This window comes from Lepisosteus platostomus, unplaced genomic scaffold (assembly GCF_059453375.1).
Source record: "Lepisosteus platostomus isolate fLepPlt1 unplaced genomic scaffold, fLepPlt1.hap1 Scaffold_112_H1, whole genome shotgun sequence".
Taxonomy (NCBI): Eukaryota; Metazoa; Chordata; class Actinopteri; order Semionotiformes; family Lepisosteidae; genus Lepisosteus; species Lepisosteus platostomus.
This window is the reverse complement of record NW_028291493.1, coordinates 76938-98595: the sequence shown is the minus strand read 5'-3', so window position 1 is coordinate 98595 and position 21658 is coordinate 76938. Positions and strand designations below refer to the sequence as shown.

The 21658-nt window shown below is 42.5% G+C and overlaps 1 protein-coding gene across 1 annotated transcript; it reads right to left on the bottom strand.

Annotated features, from left to right (window-relative positions):
- Nucleotides 1–1293: 1293 nt before the first annotated feature.
- LOC148637639 (uncharacterized) lies at nucleotides 1294–9454 on the bottom strand. The gene is made up of 7 exons (XM_088623422.1): nucleotides 9204–9454; nucleotides 7359–7471; nucleotides 6663–6716; nucleotides 6405–6476; nucleotides 6085–6300; nucleotides 2639–2845; nucleotides 1294–2348 (listed from the first exon to the last, which is right to left on the bottom strand). Exons 1-7 carry the CDS (start codon nucleotides 9253–9255, stop codon nucleotides 1968–1970), a joined length of 1095 nt encoding a protein of 364 aa, XP_088479548.1. The 5' UTR covers nucleotides 9256–9454; the 3' UTR covers nucleotides 1294–1967.
- Between the last annotated feature and the right edge of the window lie 12204 nt (nucleotides 9455–21658).

Genomic DNA, 21658 nt, shown 5'->3' with positions numbered 1-21658 from the left:
CTTTGCATGATTTGGTTATCCACTAGAGGTAGTAACAGATAATGGCAGGCAATTCATAGGACAGTTGTTTGAATCATTTCTGACTAACTGTGGAATTAAACACATCCGTGCATCACCTTACTATCCGAGCAGTAATGGCAAAATTTAAAGATTTAAATTTTGCCATTATCACAGATACCTGAAAAAGGCCTTGAGAGCAGCTGCGACAGAAGGAAAAAAATGGAGAGAGGAACTCCCTAAGATTCCGCTGGCTTATTCATCAACACCTCACAGGGCATCTGGAGAAAGCCCAGCTAATCGTATCTTTGGACGTGATATCCGGACTAAACTACCAAACGTGGAAAAGAAAGAAGAAGAGCCAAGGGACATTCAAAAGACAAAAGATTTCCATAGACATCATGAGGAGTACGCACACAAAATGAAATTATATGCAGACGAGACACATCGATCAAAGGGATCACAACTTCAAGGCCAGTGATGTAGTGTTTGTGGCTGGCCTAGACAACGGTAAATTGGATGCCAAGTTCAAAGACACTCGCTATGTGTTATTGAGAAACAGCTCTTGTAAGTCTTTTGAGTTAGTGAATGTGGAAGATGGCTCAAAAATAATGAGAAATGTAAAACATCTTCAACACGCTCCTCCATTGGATCTTGATTTTGAATCTGCAGAAACAGAAAATGCTGAGAATACTGGACTTTCTGACGTGCAGGAAGTGCCAAGTTCTCAGACAGTGGAGAGTACATCCATAGGAAAGCAAGTAACTTTGCCCAGAAGTGAAGTAACAACCAGAAGTGGCAGGGTTATCAGGAAACCGGCTTGTTACAGAGACATTTAAAAATATAAGACTTGCATAGCTCTCCAAATGTTAAATTGCCCTTTTTTGTTTGTGTTATCTATGTACAGTAGATGTTGCTTAGACTGCTAGAAATGAGGTGATATTTAGAAGTGACTAAAGTAGAAATTGAACTAAAATTTGAGTGGGTACGCATAGAAATAGTTGAAAAAAAAAGTTGTAGGTGTTGAATAGAAATGGAAGGTTTTACATACATTTTGTTGTAATAGTTAATAACCGTTTACTGTTTGTTGATATAGAATTTTTACAATTGTATGGTAAAGTTATGACTTTAAAAATAACAAAGGAAGGGATGTAGTTTAGTGAGTAGACATTGCGAGACAACAGAACGAGAGAGTAGAAGGCGGGAATATATGGTGTAAGGGCGTGATCTGTGTAGTTAATAAAATAGTTAAAATAATATAAGAACGGCTCTTTATTAAGATACACAACAGAGATATTTCAAAGTTGATGGGAAATTTATTTTTTGACATAGAATCAGATTGAAATAACACAGACGACCGGGATATGTAATATGACTTTAATCTCTGAAAGTCAAAATCAGCTTGACACAAAGTACATAAGGAGTCCTCTCTGCACTAGAGTTCAAAGACCAGTCGGGCAGGCTCATATTTCCTATTAGCTGTAGACCTGAGAAGAGCTAACCTGCACTAATTAAGACTGTAGACCTGAGGAGTTACTCTGCACCAGTGAGTAAGAAAAATGTTTAAGGGCTTTTTCTGGTTTTGAGTCTCTGTAAGAGGCGAAGCAGACTTGTCTCTTGAATGCGGGAGAGTAATCCAGAGGATTCCTACCCACCCCCCCATGCAGGAAGGCCAATGTACAGGGTGTGAATCCAGCTCTGTAGGGGAATGTTGGGCTCTGTGGACACTGTGGACAGAGAGTCAGCACCAGGAATGGCTACTGGTGGATATTTCCTCATTACTGAAAACTCTGCCAGATGCTGTAGCACCCCCTGGCGTTCACCCATCTGCACAGTGCACAGTGGTTCCCTTGTCTGCACTGGTGCACCCTGTAGCTGTGGCCATAGTCAAGACAGGACACCTGAAGATAAAGAGTGCAGTGCCTCTCTCACCAGCCGTGGCTCAGTGTTTGAGAGGATAGGTATCACTATTATGGCCTGTTCCTCTTGATCCGCTCGTAGACGGCTGACGCTGCTCTACCCACCCATACACTGGCTGTAGTGCCGACTATAGTTCCTGTGGCGATCCCAGCCTGCACAGTTATAGCGCCCCCGACCAAGAAGGCCCCAGCCACGCCTCCAGCCACACCCCCAGCCACGGTCAGCACAGGTATGGTCACCACACAGCCCACAGTCAGGCCAAACTTGATCTGATAGATCTGCAGGAACTTCTCACTCTTAGTGGCTGTGTACTCGCAGAGCTCCTCAAACTCCCACTGGCTGACTTTGTCCTTTACATAGTCCAGCAGTTCTGTCTTCTTTACCTCCAACATGTCCCTCATCTTCTTTGGACATTTCAGCATGTTATTGCTCTACAGAACATTGAGGGGTAAGTACACTTCAGAGTAAAGGATAGCTCCATATATCTTTTGAACATTCCAGTACACCCCAGAAACAAGCAGAAGACTACTCCAGAACACCCTGGAGACAAGAGCCTATGCTCTGGTGGCTCTGGGTGTCCTAACAGAATGCAAATGTACACAAAGAAACAAGGAGTGTCCATCAGGACACCCCAGAATGAAGCACGAGGTACCCCAATTAAGCCTGTGAACTCCCACACACATCTATAAACTAAAATATTCACACACAATCATATATTTACCTGCTTATGCAGAAAGCCATCAAATTCCTGCTGCGCCTGCAGGAGAATGAACTCCTTCAGGAACTTCTCTCGCTCAGAGTAGAGGAACTGTGAGAGCTCCTGGAAGTCCTGCTGACTGACTTCACCCTGCACATGGGACAGCAGCTCTACCTCCTTCTGTTCTACAGTCCTCCTCATCCCCTGTGTGGGGACGGGCATGATGCTTCTCTGAGGAAACAGAGCACAGGGCCACTTTAGAGCAGAGGGCAACACACTACGCCCTCTGAACTGCACAGTCCTCCCAGAAACAAAAAGGAGCCAACCCCAAAATACCCCAGAAACAAGCAGAAGACATCCCAGTGGCATCCAGTAAAATACACAGACAATGTGACTTACAAACACTCTCTCACAGCCTCCATGTTTCTTACTCTCACATGCTTCTTGTTTCTCATACTCTCACACCCTCCTTCACATACTAACACACCCTCCATGTTTCTCACACACACCCTCCTTGTTTCTCTTACACAAACACTCTCACACCCTCAATCTCACACACTAACTCCTCATTTCACACACACACCCTCCTTGTTTCTCTCACCCTCACATACCCTTCTTGTTTCTTTCACACTCTCACTCTCACACACCCTCCTTATTTCACACACTCACACCCTCCTCATTTCTCATACACACTCCTTGTTTCTCACTCTCACACCCTCCGTGTTTCTCCCTCTTACACACCCTCGATGTTTCTCACCCTAACACACACACCCTCCTTGGAAGACTTTAACATATCAAAGGATCCTCAGTTCCTCGCAATATTGTCTGCAAGGTGAACCTTTGTAGGGATGTCTGAGAACATTTTTGGGTAATGTTTCTTTCTTGAGGTTTGGGAGCGAGCCATTAATTCTACATGAGCTTTCAGAGGAGTAAATGGTTTTCTGGAAGTCAGGTTGTCTCAGTATCTAAGACACATAGAGCGCAGAGACAGTAAGATCTGACTTCAAGCAGAACCTTTTCAAATCTTTCAAGTCTTAGGTCCTTTTGATCCAGAGGGATCTCTTTCACCGTCCACGGACGGTACAGTACACGACACACATTATCCCACAAGTTACACCTGTTGTGCATCCACTTTCCTGTCAGTTAGCTAGCTCATGAGGGTGCACCCTCGTGGCTTGGCTGGCAGTTTCCCATTTCATACACGCAAAACATTACGAGAATTTATTTTGAAATCGGTTTCCTGTTATCTGTAGTAAATCAGACACAAACACAAACTCTGAAGGGCTAACGTTATATTTTCTGTTTATTTGTACTTAGCTGTGTGAGAGAGCTGATAGGGCCTAAGTGTGTTGGGACTCCTGGTTTGTAATTATCAGAGGAAGGGTTTATTATTTTTTGTGTATATTTGTTTCATTTCTTTACTTTTCCACTATATATAATTGTTTGTTCGTTTGTGGGGAGCACTGTCCTAATAAATCATCACTTTTGCACCTGAGTGCTATTGTGGCCGAGCCATTGTTCTGTTTTAAAATAACTAACTTGGGCACCCCTCCTGCCCTCCCTGTGACACCCTGCTCCCTGATATTGTGACAGACAAGAAGTAGGATTGCTTTGTAGTAACAATAATGGAAAATAAAGAAATTCTTACTGATCATAACTGATAATTCTGTTGCTGTATGCTGTAAGTCAGAACCAGTAGGTTCTTGAAATACCTCTAGCAGTCACAGGACTTGAACTGTAATGAAAACATTAGGGGAAATAGAAACACAGAGAGGACATTGCTGCACAACAGCTTGAAAGCAGGAGTGTGAAAATATCAAATCTTCAGAAAGATGAGGGGACCCATGGTTAGTATCACTGTCTTGCGCCGCTGGTGCCTTCATATCAGTTCTGGTCCTGGGGCTCTATCTGGGTGGAGTTTACATGTTCTCCTGTGTTCATGTGGGTTTTCTCTAGGTGCTCCTGTTTCCTCCCAAAGTCCAAAGACATGCTGGTAGATAAATTGGCTTCCCATGCTGGGAGTACCCTGTCTTCTGCCTGCAATCTAAAAATGCTCTTGGAAAACTAGTTTACACAAATCTTGTTGCATGGAACCTTATGGAAGTCTATATGTATTTGCCCTTCATTGTAGTATTTCGTCTCCGAATAATATACTTCAAAAAAAGAAAACAGAAGGATTATAAGTAGAACACACACACACTTCTTGTTTCATACTCACACCCTTCTTCATCAGTCCCACACCCTCCTTGTTTCTCTCGCACACAGCCTCTCAACCCTCCTTGTTTCACACACTCACATGCTCTCCTTGTTTCTCTCACATACTCTCACACCTTCCTTGTTCCACACTCACACGCTCTCCTTGTTTCACACACTCACACGCTCTCCTTGTTTCTCTTACATAGTCTCACACCCTCCTTGTTTCACACACTCACATGCTCTCCTTGTTTCTCTCATACACTCTCACACCCTCCTTGTTTCTCTCACACACAATTCAATTCAATTCAAGGTGCTTTATTAGCATGACCGATGGGTACAATCAGTGTTGCCAAAGCAAATAAAAATAATAAAATTAACATAGAACAAAACAAAAAATAGAAGTAAAATAAAATCTACAGACATGTTACAGACATTTACAACAAAGACATATTATATAATATTGACATATACTGTAGGCGGCTGGAGCATTATTGGGAGACGGGCTCACTGTTCCTCAGGCTCTCTCACACAACTCACATGCTCTCCTTGTTTCTCTCACACACTCTCACACCCTCCTTGTTTCTCTCACACACTTTCATGCCCTCCTTGTTTCTCTCACACACTCTCACACCCTCCTTGTATCTTTCTCACACACTCTCACGCCCTCCTTGTTTCCTCGTTTCTCACTCTCATACCCTTCTTCTTCATCACTCACAGACCCTCCATGTTTCTCACTCTCACACACAAACCTTCCTTGTTTCTCATTCACAAACCCTCGAAGAAAAAAACTCAGTCTTCACTCAGCTTTCCAGACAAGATTGTCAAAAGATTGTCAAACAGAGATCTTTAATTCAATAAGCCGAAGGGGAGCATATCACAGAGAATGGGTTTCTCCTAGCACTCAGTAAGATATGCTCACTTAACTGAAGTTACACTTTCCTTATACATTAAAAGTAGGCTAGACTTTAACATATCAAAAAAATATACAGGGAAAAGACAGTGTCAGAAGTCTTTCAAGCATAAACAAAACAGGACAGGAAGATGCCATTTATCTCTAGTTGAATACAGGCTTTAGTTGCAGAAAGACAGCGGTCTTAGGTGCAAACAGAAAACCTTTCCTGCGCATCGTCACTGTCTAAACCCATGTCACTCAGTCTTCCACACCCTCCTTGTTTCTCACCCTCCCCCCTCCAGTTTCTTACATGCACACACACAGTCTCACACCCCCCCAGTTTCATACACGCACACACACACACTCTCACACACACACTCACCTGCTCATTCAGAAAGTTGGCGAATTCCTGCTTCTCCCTCGTGATGATGTGGAGAGTATATTCTTTCAGGAATGTCTCACGCTCAGAGCCCAGGATCTCCAAGAGTTTCTGGAAATCCTGCTGACTGACTTCACCCTGCACACGGGCCTTCAGCTCAGCCTCTTTCAGCTCCACAGTCCTCCTCATCCCCTGTGTGGTGTTGTGGATGATCATTCTCTGAAGAAAGGGGGAGCAAGGTCAACAAGCCCAGGAGTTCAAGCACACACACACTCTCTGACACCTTTATACTAACATTGTCACACACTTTCACACACTGTTACCTGCTCATTCAGAAAGATGGTGAACTCCTGCTTCACATGCCGGAGAGTGAGCTTGTTGAGGGCATGGATTAGCTGGAGGAGGAAGCAAAGGAGTTACCGATTTAATTGACATTGATAGAGATGTTCTGGAATGAAACACACATTTCAAGGAATGATCTATCCTGACAGGCTGAAGGAACTGAGTCTGAAGGAACTGAAGACAGGAACAGAGAACAGTTGAAAAGGTTTTCTGGGTCAGCAGGGAAGAGAGGGACACACCTCTGCAGGAGAGGAAATTCTGTATGTGCTTGTGAGAATCACATGTGCCACTTCCTGTGAAGACAAGAACAAGTTCAGTGTGGTTTCATTGTGTAGTGTGGGGTCACAGCTTCACAGTTTCCATCACAGGCTATGCAGGTGCTAGTTACCCCCAGTTCTGTCAAATTGGGACTGACACCTACACAGCTTCTTCCCCCAGGCCATAACTCTTATAAACAAGGACACTTCTCTCATCCCTCCTCTGTGATCAGCTGTATATCTTCATTTGTAGTGCAAAAACAAAATCTACAGATAAAAAGTGATATGTACAATTTAACGATACACACAGTTAAGTAATAAAATGTAAAATTAATACTGTGTATATTTACAGAAAATATCAGTAGAATGTGCCATTAAATATATATATATATATATTCCTTTTGTGTTATTGGAATTTATGTCAATACTTGCACCAAGAGAAATGTATTGTACTTTTTGTAATAAATGAATAAGGTTTCTGAATTCATTCTCAATAATTGACAGACAACACATCAGAACAACTAACAGTTCATATCACACTGTATCCACTGTATGGCTTGTAGTCCATAGGGCTTTACTGCACTGTACTGGTTTTTAACTTTTTAACATGATCTTTGATGTGTTTTACCCTAGTGGTGTATTGATGGCTGGTGATTGGTTCAATGAATAATGTCTTACCTTGAATATCTCTGCCAGTGTCTTTCCTGTCACAGTTGACTGTATTGTCTGCAGGACCTGGACAATGTGGTTGATGTACTCTTTCAAGCAGTGCTGAAACTGTTCATTCATTTCTTAGAAAAACACGAGAAAACAAATGAGTAATAGAAGCTAGTCTTGAATTTAGACTAGACTACTAATTTTTGCTATTCACAATCCTCACAAACTCTGACACATGCAACCCAGTGGATTTCCTCAAAATGAACACTAAACCACCAACCAGACACAAATGGAAACAAGTGCATTAAAACTGAGAGCAGAAGGCGCATCTTTACACAAAGAGCAGTGAGAGTGTGACACAAGCTATCCAGCTGGATGAGATTCTCAGATCAATGATCTGCTATCTACTACAGAAGCTGGATGTCCTCCTCTTGTTTGTAACCTGTGTGGTGCCATGGGGGTAGTTAACACCACATTGGGCATGATCAGGCTCTCATTCTCCCTGTCACACTCCTTTATAAGCTCTTTGGGGTTTCTTTTCTTTATCATACACACACTTTCCACTGAGGGTGGCAATCACACTAACCACATCATTGAGGTAGCAGGATACATAACTCCATAATCCATTACATCTGGGCCCTGTGACTTCAGAGTCTCCAGTTCATCCGTTTCTCCTCACTGCTAGGAACCTCCTGCTTCCAGACCCCAACACAGAGCCTCATGCTTCTACTCCATTAGGTCACTGTTTCACACTCAACAGGTGCCTCAGATTCCCAGGTCCACCTCCAGCCATGATGTCCTCCCCTGACGCCACCAGGTTGAGTTACAACCTGGTGGCTCACACAAGCTCACACTACCTACATCACAGAGTCTATTCGGCACTACACACTGTGCCGAGACCCAACACACTTTCCCTCTCTAACACACACTCACAACCTCTCTGGTTTCTCACTCTCACACCTTTAGGTAATGAACTCACAGCTGCCAGCGCACCACTGTGTTACACCTACGTAGCTGCCAGCTCACTTCATTGTGCCCAGCCACCACCGCACTATCACCCAGAGGGTGCAACTAGATAGACCCCACTCGCTTCCCCGATAACAATGTATTGCCAGGGGGAGGGTCCCTCTACCACACAACCCTCTCTGATCCACACACACTAACTCACAACTCACACATACAGTGGACACGACAGCCCTTCTCTCACACACTAGCAGGATGCTGTCCCTTTAAATCTTTCTATGATCTCATAAAGCTCAGTTTCTTCTGTCAGTCTCCTCACAGACTGACGTTTTCACTCTTTTCCCCGCAGGCTATTCCTCTCATAATCCCCGCTGGAATTGTCATTCGTCTCCACCCCCTCACAAGGTTAATTCATCAGCGAATCATTCTTTATTCACTCATACTAGACATGGCGGCACACTCTTCTAACATCGTCCCGACTAGTAGGGGCTCACAGCAGCTCACAGCCGCTACTGTCAAGCTTCAGCCCGGCTCTCCCACAGCAGAGCCTCCACATTTGTCCTTTCACTACTGCAGCCACAGCCACACTATGTTCTTGCTGGATGTCCCCCCCCTTTTAAACCACTTCTACAGCTGCAGTTCATTCACCTATTCAAGTCTGGTGTGGTTTCCATGGCAACGTGTCTTCCTTAATCTGAGTTTCCACCCTCCACACCAAACACTCCCTGCATTGTACCACACATGCTTCCAGGCCATTAACAAACTCACAGCATTGCAGAACTTTACCACCCGGAGCTACCTGTAGCTGGTTTGCTACTCAACAGTACCTCCCTGTGGTTGACCAGAACACCTGTCTACAAGATTAGGGCAGCTGCTCTGGGAGTGGAACTGTCCGGTTTTTACCTTGCATGGTTCCCTGTTGACTCCAAAGCAGTCGGTCCCCAGGAAAGGGCATGAGGTGGCAGCATGGCCTCTTCTCCCTGAGGATCCTCAGAACCTGTTTGTTTGTCCCTGACTCCTCCAAGCGCTGAAAGCACAGACAGACATGTCGACAGGAAAGGGGTAGGATCCCATCCCTCTGTGTCTAAAATAATGCAGCTCTGAGCCTGAAGGAACAGGCTCTGGAGGGGGTTTCTTTAGTCTTGAGTCCCAAAATGACAGTCTGAAGGAACTGAGTCTCTTTAGTCTGAAGGATGTGTCCCACACTGCCAAGCTGGAGGAACAGAGTCTTTTTTAATCCAAAAGGAGTGTCCCACACTAACAGACTGAAGGAACTGCTTCTCTTTAGTCCGTGGCCTGTAGTTGTCTGTATGAGGCACTGTTGTAGCTCCTGACCGGTCTAGAGTATCAGTATCTCTCTGCCTTTCTCAGCACGGGTCAGGGTTATATATACAGATGCAGCCATTCAAAATGCGCGGGCGATACCACATTATTTTCCGGTATGCTGTACGCAGTCTACCGCAAGCTACCGGTAAATACCGCGAGTTACCGGTAAATACTGCTAGTTACCGTAAATTCTCCTATAATACGACAAGCAAAATAATAGTATCCGGAATTTCCGCAAGGTGGAGCTAATAAAGCTCAACCTCTCATGTTTGAGCTGTGGCCATCAGTCTTTAACGAAGATATTACTAATAGTATTAGTAATGAATGACCTTGGACAAGCTGTAAGTGTAAACTCAAAGTATTGCCCTGGTCAACATTCTTTTTTTCATTGACCGTCTTTGTAAAAGTAACACCACAGCATTTCGCAATCACGCATTTGTTTCCAATCATGCAAAGTACAGTGATTCACCATGCCTTTCACATGCTCATAAAAGAGATTGATTTAGGAACATAAACATATTACCGTATGCAAACTGTACTGTATACAGTATGTATATGTATATTTAATGTCTTAACTGTGCCCGTTTAAGTATTGAATATTCATATCTAATTTTACCACTGAAGGGAAATCTGAGTAGCTGAGCATAAAAAGAATAGGAGCATACTGCAACACGTGTGAAGGCCATAAACGATATTAATTTTGGAACATAAACATACAGTATATAGCTGGTCTTGATACTTTAAAGAAAAAAATACACACCCGTATTCCATTTCTCCCTAAACATTTTAAGCTTCGAAGTCTTTAACTAACGTGATACTGGAGTCAACAAGCATACTTTTAGAATTTGATTAAAAGGGAATATAATATGGAATCGCGTATCTCAAGAATTTAATAATGGTATGATTATATTCGTGTACTGCGACAGGGCTGTGTAAGGCTGTTTCGCCTCCCTGTTCATGCGAGCTGTCTTGTAGCCTACTTGTCTAGGTGTGTGACTAACAATGCACAGGTTGTGTGTTCAAATCCAGCTGGTGCTGGACTTTTCTTTTAACAAACATTTCTTCAAAAAAATAGAATAGCGATATTATGGACAACCAATTGACTTTTATATTTCAAAATATCGCAACATGATCGATTCTAAGTCATTTTTGATAACAATGAATAGTCACCTTCTTCCTTTCTGACAGCGGTTCCTGCTTCTATTGTGTGTGTGTGCAACAGAGTAAATTTTTATAGAGAAATGGAGGCTGGACAGTATGTGTTACAATATAAACATTTATATTGATTTAAATCGTGTTCTGGACTTCACACGCGTTGCAGTATGCTCCTATTCTTTTTATGCTCAGGCACTAAGATTTCCCTTCTGCTTTGTGTAAGGATGGTATCAAAAGCAATCTTAAGTGGTGAGAAAGCTGTGCTCAATGTATTTAAGGGACTTTCGAAACTCTGCCCCAAAGTCATGTGACTGATTTTTCGCCCTGTTTCGTTGGTTAAACGCAATGATCACAAGCACCACCATGGTAACTGGGATGTGTAGTTTTTAATTCGGTTTGAATTATAACTGTACGTACTGTCTTCATATTTGGCCAGAGCTTTAAAGAGAAGGCACGCCAAAAAATTTCGGTGCCGTCGTCTCCGCTTTAAAGGTACCCCCGTGCTGGAAGAATTTGACCTTGGAACGTTTGCCCAGCGTACTGTTAAACCAATGCATTAGCATGTTAAAGCGATTCTATTGAGGGAGTAGCCCAGCTACCACTTAACACTGTACTTCCTACTTTGAATACCTGTGAGACCGGTTTAATTCGTCACAGCCAGCACTCCGGGAGGGAGGGGGGTTGAGTAGTGGAGGCAGGCGAGATTTCCAGCGAAAGACACCTCCCCCTCAAAAACCATGTAAGCAGTAATGCTTTAAGTTGAAAACCGAGGTAGATTTTGAGGATGATAAAGAGGGTAAACTGGGATGGGAGGAGGGTTTGGTTTTGCATAAGGGTTTTGCATAAGGGGCAGAAGATTTCCCTTCTGCTTTGTGTAAGGGAATTGAGCGTAAGTAAAATTACCTTACACTCAATTTAAACACAAGCTGTTTTTCTGTATGAACCTCTAAGCTGGTTCATACAGAAAATGTAGAAATGCATTAGCCTGATTATGATTAAAAAACACATAATTAAACACACGTTTGTGATTTAAATCAGAACACGATTTAAATCAATATAAATGTTTATATTGTAACGCATACTGTCCAGCCTCCATTTCTCTATAAAAATTTACTCTGTTGCACACACACACACAATAGAAGCAGGAACCGCTGTCAGAAGGGAAGAAGGTGACTATTCATTGTTATCAAAAATGACTTAGAATCGATCATGTTGCGATATTTTGAAATATAAAAGTCAATTGATTGTCCATAATATCGCTATTCTATTTTTTCGAAGAAATGTTTGTTAAAAGAAAAGTCCAGTACCAGTTGGATTTGAACACACAACCTGTGCATTGTTAGTCACGCACCTAGACCAGTAGGCTACAGGGGAACTCACATGAATAGGGAGGCAAAACAGCCCTACACAGCCCTGTCGCAGTACACGAATATAATAATACCGTTATTAAATTCTTTAGATACACGATTCCATATTATATTCCCTTTTAATCTAAATTCTAAAAGTATGCTTGTTGACTCCGGTATCACGTTAGTTAAAGACTTCGAAGCTTAAAATGTTTAGGGAGAAATGGAATACTGGTGTGTATTTTTTTTCTTTAAAGTACCAAGACCAGCTATATACTGTATGTTTATGTTCCAAAATTAATATCGTTTATGGCGTTCACACACGTTGCAGTATGCTCCTATTCTTTTTATGCTCAGCTACTAAGATTTCCCTTCAGTGGTAAAATTAGATATGAATATTCAATACTTAAACGGGCACAATTAAGACATTAAATATACATATACATACTGTATACAGTACAGTTTGCATACGGTAATATGTTTATGTTCCTAAATCAATCTCTTTTATGAGCATGTGAAAGGCATGGTGAATCACTGTACTTTGCATGATTGGAAACAAATGCGTGATTGCGAAATGCTGTGGTGTTACTTTTACAAAGACGGTCAATGAAAAAAAGAATGTTGACAAGGGCAATACTTTGAGTTTACACTGACAGCTTGTCCAAGGTCATTCATTATTAATACTATTAGTAATATCTTCGTTAAAGACTGATGGCCACAGCTCAAACATGAGAGGTTGAGCTTTATTAGCTCCACCTTGCGGAAATTCCGGATACTATTATTTTGCTTGTCGTATTATAGGAGAATTTACGGTAACTAGCGGTATTTACCGGTAACTCGTGTTATTTACCGGTAGCTTGCGGTAGACTCCGAACAGCGTACCGGAAAATAATGCGGTATCACCCGCGCATTTTGAATGGCTGCATCTGTATATATCATTACTGTCCAAAATTACAAATTAAAATTATACCATGATTTAAATTGTAGGCCACATAGCCCAGCCCTACATTCAGCACACACCAGCTCTCAGTGGGGAGGAGAGCAGTGTGATGAAGCCAGTTCAGAGATGGGGGTTATTAGGAGGCCATGATGGGTAAAGACCAGGTGGAAATTTGGCCAGGACACCAGGGTAACACCCCTACTCTTTTCAAGAAGCGCCCTGGGATTTTTAATGATCATGTAGAGTCAGAACCTTGGTTTACGTCTCATCCAAAGGACGGCGCCTTTTTACAGTACAGTGTCCCCGTCACTATACTGGGGCATTAGGACCCACACAGACCACAAGATGAGCACCCCCTACTGGCCCCACTAACACCTTTTCCAGCAGCAACCTTAGTTTTTCCCAGGAGTCTCCGATCCGAGTGTTCTGGCGCACTATGGCTGCCGTCGCATCATCCAGGTGGGGCTGCACATTGGTGGTGGTAGAGGGGAGTCCCCACTACCTGTAAAGCACTTTGAGTGGAGTGTCCAGAAAAGCGCTATATGAGTGTAAGCAATTATTATTAATAATTATTATTATTATTTTTATCCAGGTACTGACCAGGCTCACACCTGATTAGCTTCAGTGGGTTGCCACTGTGGCTGCTGGCTAGTAGCTAATAAGGCTTAATGCTAATGGTGTGCTCTGTGAAAGAGAACATTTGCTTGCTGTGTACATAAATAATAAAGCACTCTACAGAAAAAAAATACACAATGAGAGGAGACAACAGAATTACACCATTACAATAAGGGTTTGGAATACAGTGGAAGAGCAAAGCAATTGAATGAAGGTTTAAGTCTTGATTTAATTGTGCTCAGGGAAGGTGACTCTCTGGCATCCTTAGGAATAGAATTCCAGAGCTTTGGAGCATCACACCAGAAGGCCCTGTCACCCATAGACAGGCTTGGGGGACAGACAGGAGACCAGAATTAGAAGAGCGAAGGTTGTGAGGTGGGGAGTAGGACAATACTAGCTCAGACTGGTACAAATTCAAGATGCCGCCATGTTAGTGGCAGCCTGCTACAGCAGCTCTGTGTCTTTTTGTTTCTTTCAGTTAGTAAATGCTAGTGTGTTAGTGTTTTTTCTTCATACCTTTGCCGGCAACTAGATTTGCGATCACAACATAATGGATACTAGGAAGCTGAGAAACTTTTTCTTGTTTTTTCTGATACTCGTACCTCTTTTTCTATCTAATGCCAATAGCTACAGAGGCATTGTCTACACGCGGGACCAGCTGATCGCGCTAGCGCGTCTGGCTCTACTCACTGGAGAAAAGCCATTGGTGCCGGAGGAGCTGAGGAGGAGAAGCCGAGGCGAAAGGCGAAGAGAAGGAGATTTAAACCCTACCTTCCTTCGATCATCCTGGGAAATGTGAGGTCCTTAGCGAACAATATGGGTGAACTGGGAGCATTGGTGAGGAGCCAGAGGGAGTATCGTGAATGCAGTATCATGTGTTTCACCGAGACGTGGCTGCAGGAACTTATTCCGGACTCGAATGTTACCATCGGCAGCTTTCAGACGGTGCAGGCGGACAGAAACACCGAGAGCGGCAAGAGGAAAGGAGGGGGGCTCGCGGTGCTTGTCAACAACAGATGGTGTAATCCTGGACATACTCATGTTAAGGAGCGCGTCTGTAACCCAGACATCGAACTGGTAGCCATAGGACTGCGTCCTTACTATCTGCCGCAGGAGTTTACATGCGCCATCTTTGTCGTTGTTTACATTCCACCTACGGCAAATGCAGAGGTAGCGCGTGACGTCATAAACACAGTCACAGCCAGGCTAAAAACAAAGCACCCTAGCGCTTTTATAGCTATTTCAGGGGACTTTAACCACGTATCTATTTCCACCACTCTGCCTACTTTCCACCAGTTTGTTAAGTGCCCGACCAGAGAAAACAAAACACTGGACTTATTATACGCCAATGCTAAGGATGCATATAGTTCCACAGCCCTTCCCCCCCTCCTGAGAGACTCCTCTCTAGGTTCTTTTGGCCAGGGATCTATAAGGCCATCGAGAAGTACTGTCGGGAATGCCCTGAGTGTCAGAAAAGTGTGCCACAACCTTATTATAGGAACCCTTTGATTCCCCTCCCAATTATTCAAACCCCCTTCGAACGGATTGGGATGGATTTGGTGGGGCCCCTGATCAGAACCACCAAAGGTCACCAGTATATTTTAGTAATAGTAGACTATGCTACCAGGTACCCCGAAGCCATTCCGTTGAGAGCTGCCACCGCCAAAAACATAGCTAGGGAGCTAGTACAACTGTTCGCTCGAGTCGGAATTCCTAAAGAGATCCTAACTGATCAAGGTACACCTTTTATGTCTAAAGTCATGCGAGACTTATGTAAGCTACTGGGTATACAGCAGATCCGAACCTCTGTTTATCACCCTCAAACCGATGGTCTAGTAGAACGTTTTAATAAGACCCTGAAAAGCATGCTTAGGAAGACGATGCAAAAGGATGGGAACAATTGGGATCAGCTGCTCCCGTATCTCATGTTTGCGGTTCGAGAAGTACCGCAGGCTTCGACTGGATTTTCCCCCTTTGAATTATTATACTCTCGGAAACCAAGGGGCCTATTGGACGTGGTCAAAGAATTGTGGGAACATCAACCTTCCCCTTTACAAACTATCATTGAGCATGTGGAACAGATGAGAGAAAGAATAAATGTTATTGTTCCCATAGTGAAAGGAAACCTGGAGAAAGCCCAGGCTCAACAACAACAAATTTATAACAGGGGAGCAGTTGCGAGGGAATTTCAGATTGGGGACAGAGTACTGGTTCTAGTTCCAACCCCAGAGTGTAAATTCTTGGCATCCTGGCAGGGACCTTATGAAGTGGTGGAAAAGGTGGGGCCAGTCAACTATAAGGTCAAGCAACATGACAGAAGACGGCAGCATCAAATCTACCACGTCAATTTGCTGAAAAAATGGCATGGCTCCGAAGTTCTGCTCACCAACTTTTCCCCAGACCCTCTGGAAGAAGAAACGGGTGCGGTAGCCGTGGGAGACCTGGCTCCGGCACAGAAACAGGAACTACAAGAATTCCTAAACCAAAACAAAGATGTTTTTTCCCGGACACCTGGTCGAACCCACCTTATACAACATAAGATTGTCACGGAATCAGGGAAAAAGGTAAGGCTACCCCCGTATCGAGTACCAGAAGCCAAAAGGAAATTGATTAAAGAAGAGGTGGGAAAAATGCTGGAGATGGGAATAATCGAGGAATCCCATAGTGAGTGGGCTAGCCCGATAGTTCTGATCCCAAAGCCGGATGGAACTATTCGATTTTACAACAATTTCAAAAGGTTAAATGAGATCTTGCGGTTTGATGCATACCCCATGCCCCGTATAGATGAACTAATCGGGCGATTAGGTAACGCTCGATACATCAGCACCCTTGATCTTACGAAGGGATATTGGCAAGTGCTGCTGGCCAAAGAAGATAAAGCCAAAACCGCTTTTGCCACACCTGAGGGACTATATCAGTATAGGGTCCTACCCTTCGGTTTGCATGGCGCTCCCGCAACATTCCAAAGATTGATGGACCGAATTCTGAGACCGTATCAGAATTTTGCAGCCGCCTACTTGGATGACGTCGTAATCCACAGCACAACCTGGGAACAACATCTACAACACCTGGAAGCAGTAACTGGAGCGTTGCGAGCAGCAGGATTAACGGCCAACCCAAGTAAATGTTGTCTGGGGGCTAGGGAAGCCAATTACCTGGGTTATACGATCAGGAGAGGATTGATCATGCCCCAAGATCAGAAGGTACACTTAATCAAGAACTGGCCCAAACCAGCTACCAAGAAGCAAATTCGAACGTTTTTGGGACTGGCAAATTACTATCGACGTTTCATCCCAGGGTTTGCAGCCGTGGCCGCCCCTCTACACGATCTGAAGAAGATGAGCTGTCCGGAGAAAATAAAATGGACCGACTTGGAAGAGAACAACGAACTACTGCAAGGAGAAAGGTTTATGATTTTGGATTACGGACACAGGTTTAGGATACATCGCAGATTGGCTTTATTACGAACTTTTGGAACTCGGAACGGATCAGGACTAAGGGAACGGATTACGGACTGTATTAGGAAGACAGTTATTGGAAGAAACGCCACGGATCTGAGGACAGTAAAGTGTGGTGTAAGTACTACCTTCGTTTACATAAACTATCCCCCGGAGACACCACACTACTTTCAGAGAGTCCTTTATTGACCTTGCTGAAGCAGAGAAGCGACATAATCACAAATGTGACCAGTTTTTCTGCTGTTTCTGGTTAATAATGATTATTATTTTGTATTTTGATTAGTATTTTTCGTAGCGTTCTTCCTCAGCTTTTTAGTTATTTGGTGAGCAAGAACCACTGAGAACGAGTCTGAATCAATCAAGAACACATATGGTACTGCTGTCCTGTGTATAACTGCTTCGTCCTAATTGAGCTTTTCAGTGTTGAAGAAGACGTTTCCAATTTCGATTGCTGGTTTCAGAGGATGTGCTACAAGATCACAGATTTATTTGAAAAGATTTGGAGATGCATTGGCTGGGATTCAAACCTGGCTCAATTGCATGAAGGCACCTATACTCAGCAATGTGAGGAAAGGAGAGGGGGCCAGAGGTAGTGTGGCTGAATGGTCTAATATGCTGGATTTTAGGCTCCACTTTCTCAGGCGTGTGGGTTTAAATCCCACTACTGCCCAATGTTTTAAGACCTTACTTCCTGTGATTTGTAATATGGTCAGTAAAAGCACTTTATGTGAGTATCTCTTACATTAGCGCTCCAAGTCACTTACTGCTCCACAGGCCCGGGGTTCAATCCCTGGCATCTTCAGGTGTTTTATATTACTGTACTCACATCGCAATCTTCTGTTGAGTGAGAACTCTTTGCTCGTGTTCATAGAAAGCCAGGTTAATCTTTTGAATCTCACCCAGGATTTCCTGAGAGATCATTCAGCGAGCGAGTCCTCCCTCTGGACTCCGCACTGAGCTGAAAGCTGCACGAATTCCTCACTGTGTGTCCTGTACTGTTACAGGTGGTCAAGCGTAAATGTGCAGCACAGTGACATGAACACCTTGAACTTTTTCTGTATGTGAAGGAAAATGCAAAAGAGCATGAAAAATATTGATCGTTTAAAACATCCATGGTACAACTCGAGCAAAAACTGAAGCACAAAACAACGACTTTCGATGATTACAAGAGATTCAAGAAACACAATCGTCTGCAGATGGGTTCAGATCCTGAACGCTTAAGTTAAAAGAACAAAAGCGAAGTAAACTCTCTTCATTGTCTTATAGTTTATGAAATAAAACAATTTCTTACTTTCTTAATAATTTCTTACTGTTGATAGACGATTTATTGAATTTTAACAGATTCACAATTACAAACATTTGGGTTAAACTGTAATTCACATACTCTAACGAAGAGAAACGTTAGTGTCTTCCGGTGTGTGAGCCCATTTCTCAAAAAATAAAAAAATAAGTTATATAAACTGAATTGTTCTACTTTCTAGGCTTGCATAGTCTTATTCATATTTCAGTTAAATCTTTTCTTCTGTAGTAATTTCAGTTGATATTATATTAATCCTGATTTACAATTTTTGGACATGGTTCATCTTAAATAATTTGTAATTAGTTTCAGTTTTGGAAAATCGCGCCCAGAAGCTACTAAAACTGGTAATGTTTGCATAATGTGTAATGTAATAGTAGCATTTGGGGTGGAAAACAAAGAGTACTTCTTGGTATGAATCCCAAAACTTCATAGGCAGCGTTCTAGGACTTTTTGCTTCAAATAAAGCTGTCAATACATCATAGATTTCTACTCCATCAATATCAGCAGTGTTATCACTACCGAACGCTAAATATAGATCCTGGCAATACTTTGTGAGATCTTCGAAAGAAAATCCAAAATTCTACTGAAGCAATCAAATTTATACGTTTCTTTTCGATCGAGAAGAGGATCATTCCTCTCAAAACTCAAAACATGCCTGTCTTTTCTTTTTTTCAAGGACAAATGGATTATTGAGGTGTAAAGATGGATTCAAAAAACAAAATCATCTGCTATTGCTGCTGTTTCTTTGATAGTTTCTTCAAATCCTTCAACTGATCATTGATATCAAGGAATAATATCATACAATTGTCGCCGTGCATCCTCCGCTAAAATGTTTTAAAAAGTGCGACAAAAGTACAAAATAACATTTATGGTTACTTCTATATTAAAATGAAGGTAAATATACCAAGATGTTAAAATACAATTGTACAGTGCTAACCTAATAATGCCTGTGAAGTTTTCCAACAAATTTGAACTGTAATTCTGAAATATTATATCTGAGAATTCAAAGAGAGTACAAAGATCAAATTCAATCAGTGAAAATACAACAGTAGTTCACTAAACTAAGTTTCTTCCCTGAAATGATTTGTTTGCGAAGCACCAAGCACCCTTGAATGGATGGCGGAAATCAAATATACAGATGGATTGAGAGTGTGCTTTCCAACTTTTGTGTAACATTTTCTTTTGATAAGGCAGAGTTGTCTTCACAATCTGGATTTTATTAAAAGGAGTGACATCAGTGTAAAACAGCTTTCCTTCTTGGGGAACAACGGTTGTGTTCCATATTTCTTATTATTTTAGTTTCAAGATCGCAATTTAGTGTGAAACATAAAAGCCAGCTGGAAAATCTGTTACACTTCATTTACAATGGCCTTTTAACTAATAGCCCGTGCAGGGATCAAACCCCAGCTGTTGGTACGAGTTTCGTAAGGCTCTGCAACATGCACATGAGAAACTAACCTCTGCTTCTTCATTATATACACAGCGAGCTATATTTGCAAGCTTACTGCCCCGTACAGGCTCTGTATTTGATTGCGGTACAAGACCGCCCGTGGAGAAATGAAGTGAGGAGGGTGTGTTCATTAAAAGGCTCAGCGTCCCTGGGAGGGCTCAAAACACCACCCTTTTGGTTAACACCCGAGCCACAAAGACTCATGTACAGCTTAACACGTCTCGGTCTCAGTGCAAGTGATACATTCCATAAACGTTTCGGAGATTCATTTGTTTTTAAAGGAAAATCACCAACAGCGGCCGAGATTTATTGGAGTTTTTCATTCTATACTGCGATTTCTGAAGGGTACCCTGTGAAAATACGAGTTTTGACAAGAAGGGATGGACATATAAGGTCAGAAGGCTGGGGAACTGGACCTTATGGCGAAGGCTGCAGGTTCAGCAGCAGAACCTGTTCAGTATCAGTTGACTCCCATGTACTTAAAACACTCAATTTCCGGATTTAGAGTCAGACGTGCTACCGTTGCACCATGGGGTCCTTAATGAAAAAAAAAAACAATCAGTGTTCCTGGATCTGTTGTCGAGAACAACACCTGCTCAAGAGCTACGCAGCAAGAATAAAATGTGGTCTGGGAAGAAGAGACTCTGTTTGGAAGAGCGGCGCTCCTCACAGGAGGAAAAAAAAAATCGCGACGCTGATGGAGGCTTAAAAGTAACTCTTTGGCGTGACCTCGTGGCTCAACGGAAGCGCGTCTGACTTCACATCAAAAGGCTACGTCGAGGTTTTTCAGGTTCTGCTTATGCTTAACACGGAATTCACACCATGCAGTTGAGTTCTATCTGTACACCACATAGATAATCTGAACAAAATAGGGTAATACAGATCACGCATTTAGTAGCTCACGCAGCGAATACCCTTGAATACAGGAGAAAAGGCACGGTTCACATCTGCGAATCATCACCTCCGTCTTTAGAGACAGCTACATCAGATCTCAGTTTCAGATTTCCTTTATTACAGAGTAAAACAAACCTGAAAGTTGAAGATTTTAAGGACACTTGTGTTTTATTGAACAGTGTCTTAAACCTGAAAATGTAATTTGAAAAAAAAAACCGCTATTAGACATTAGCTGGTGCCTTTTGTAACGATTTGTTATTTCATGCTGGAAAACAAAGGAAACAGACCCAACGTTCGCTTTCAGGTGCGGTTCATTACATAATCTATTACTGAAGAGCCTGATTAAAATTTACACGAACCAGCTAGAAGTCGAACCTACAATCTTAAGATCCGAAATCAGATGCGTTATTTATTAAAACTCTAGTATATCACATAACCTGAATTCCCCCATAGTGTGCTCAGCGCCGCTACTAGTAATACACCGCCCCAATTTCAAAGTGAGAAACATGTGTTTTCTGATTTATTATGAGTTTTATAATATAATATATATTTAAATCAGACAAAGGGTTTATATTTCGCACTGAAATTCCGATTGATTGAGAATTCAAAGAAAGACTGTTTTCTTCCACAATACCGTGAAATTATCACATCCACCAGACTCTCCAAGTTCTCCAGACCTTGCTGGGTGAGCATTTGCTCCGTTAAATAAGGTCACGTATCGTGTTAAATCATTTCTTCTCAACACCACAGTTCCTGGTGCACGTTTTCTCTATGAAAAAAGACATTTTTCCCCTTGCACGATTTCTCGTTTTTTTATCAAAGCGTACAGAAAGAAGATAGAAGTAGAAACAGTGTCGCAAAAGAACTCTGTCGC

Excerpts from the sequence above, each read along its gene's own strand:
- LOC148637639 (XM_088623422.1), bottom strand. The coding sequence starts at position 9,255 with ATGCCCTTTCCTGGGGACCGACTGCTTTGGAGTCAACAGGGAACCATG. Across the intron at positions 6,717-7,358 it reads CACTGGCAGAGATATTCAAG|GAAGTGGCACATGTGATTCT; the intron begins GTAAGACATTAT and ends TTGTCTTCACAG. Across the intron at positions 2,349-2,638 it reads ATGGCTTTCTGCATAAGCAG|AGCAATAACATGCTGAAATG; the intron begins GTAAATATATGA and ends AATGTTCTGTAG.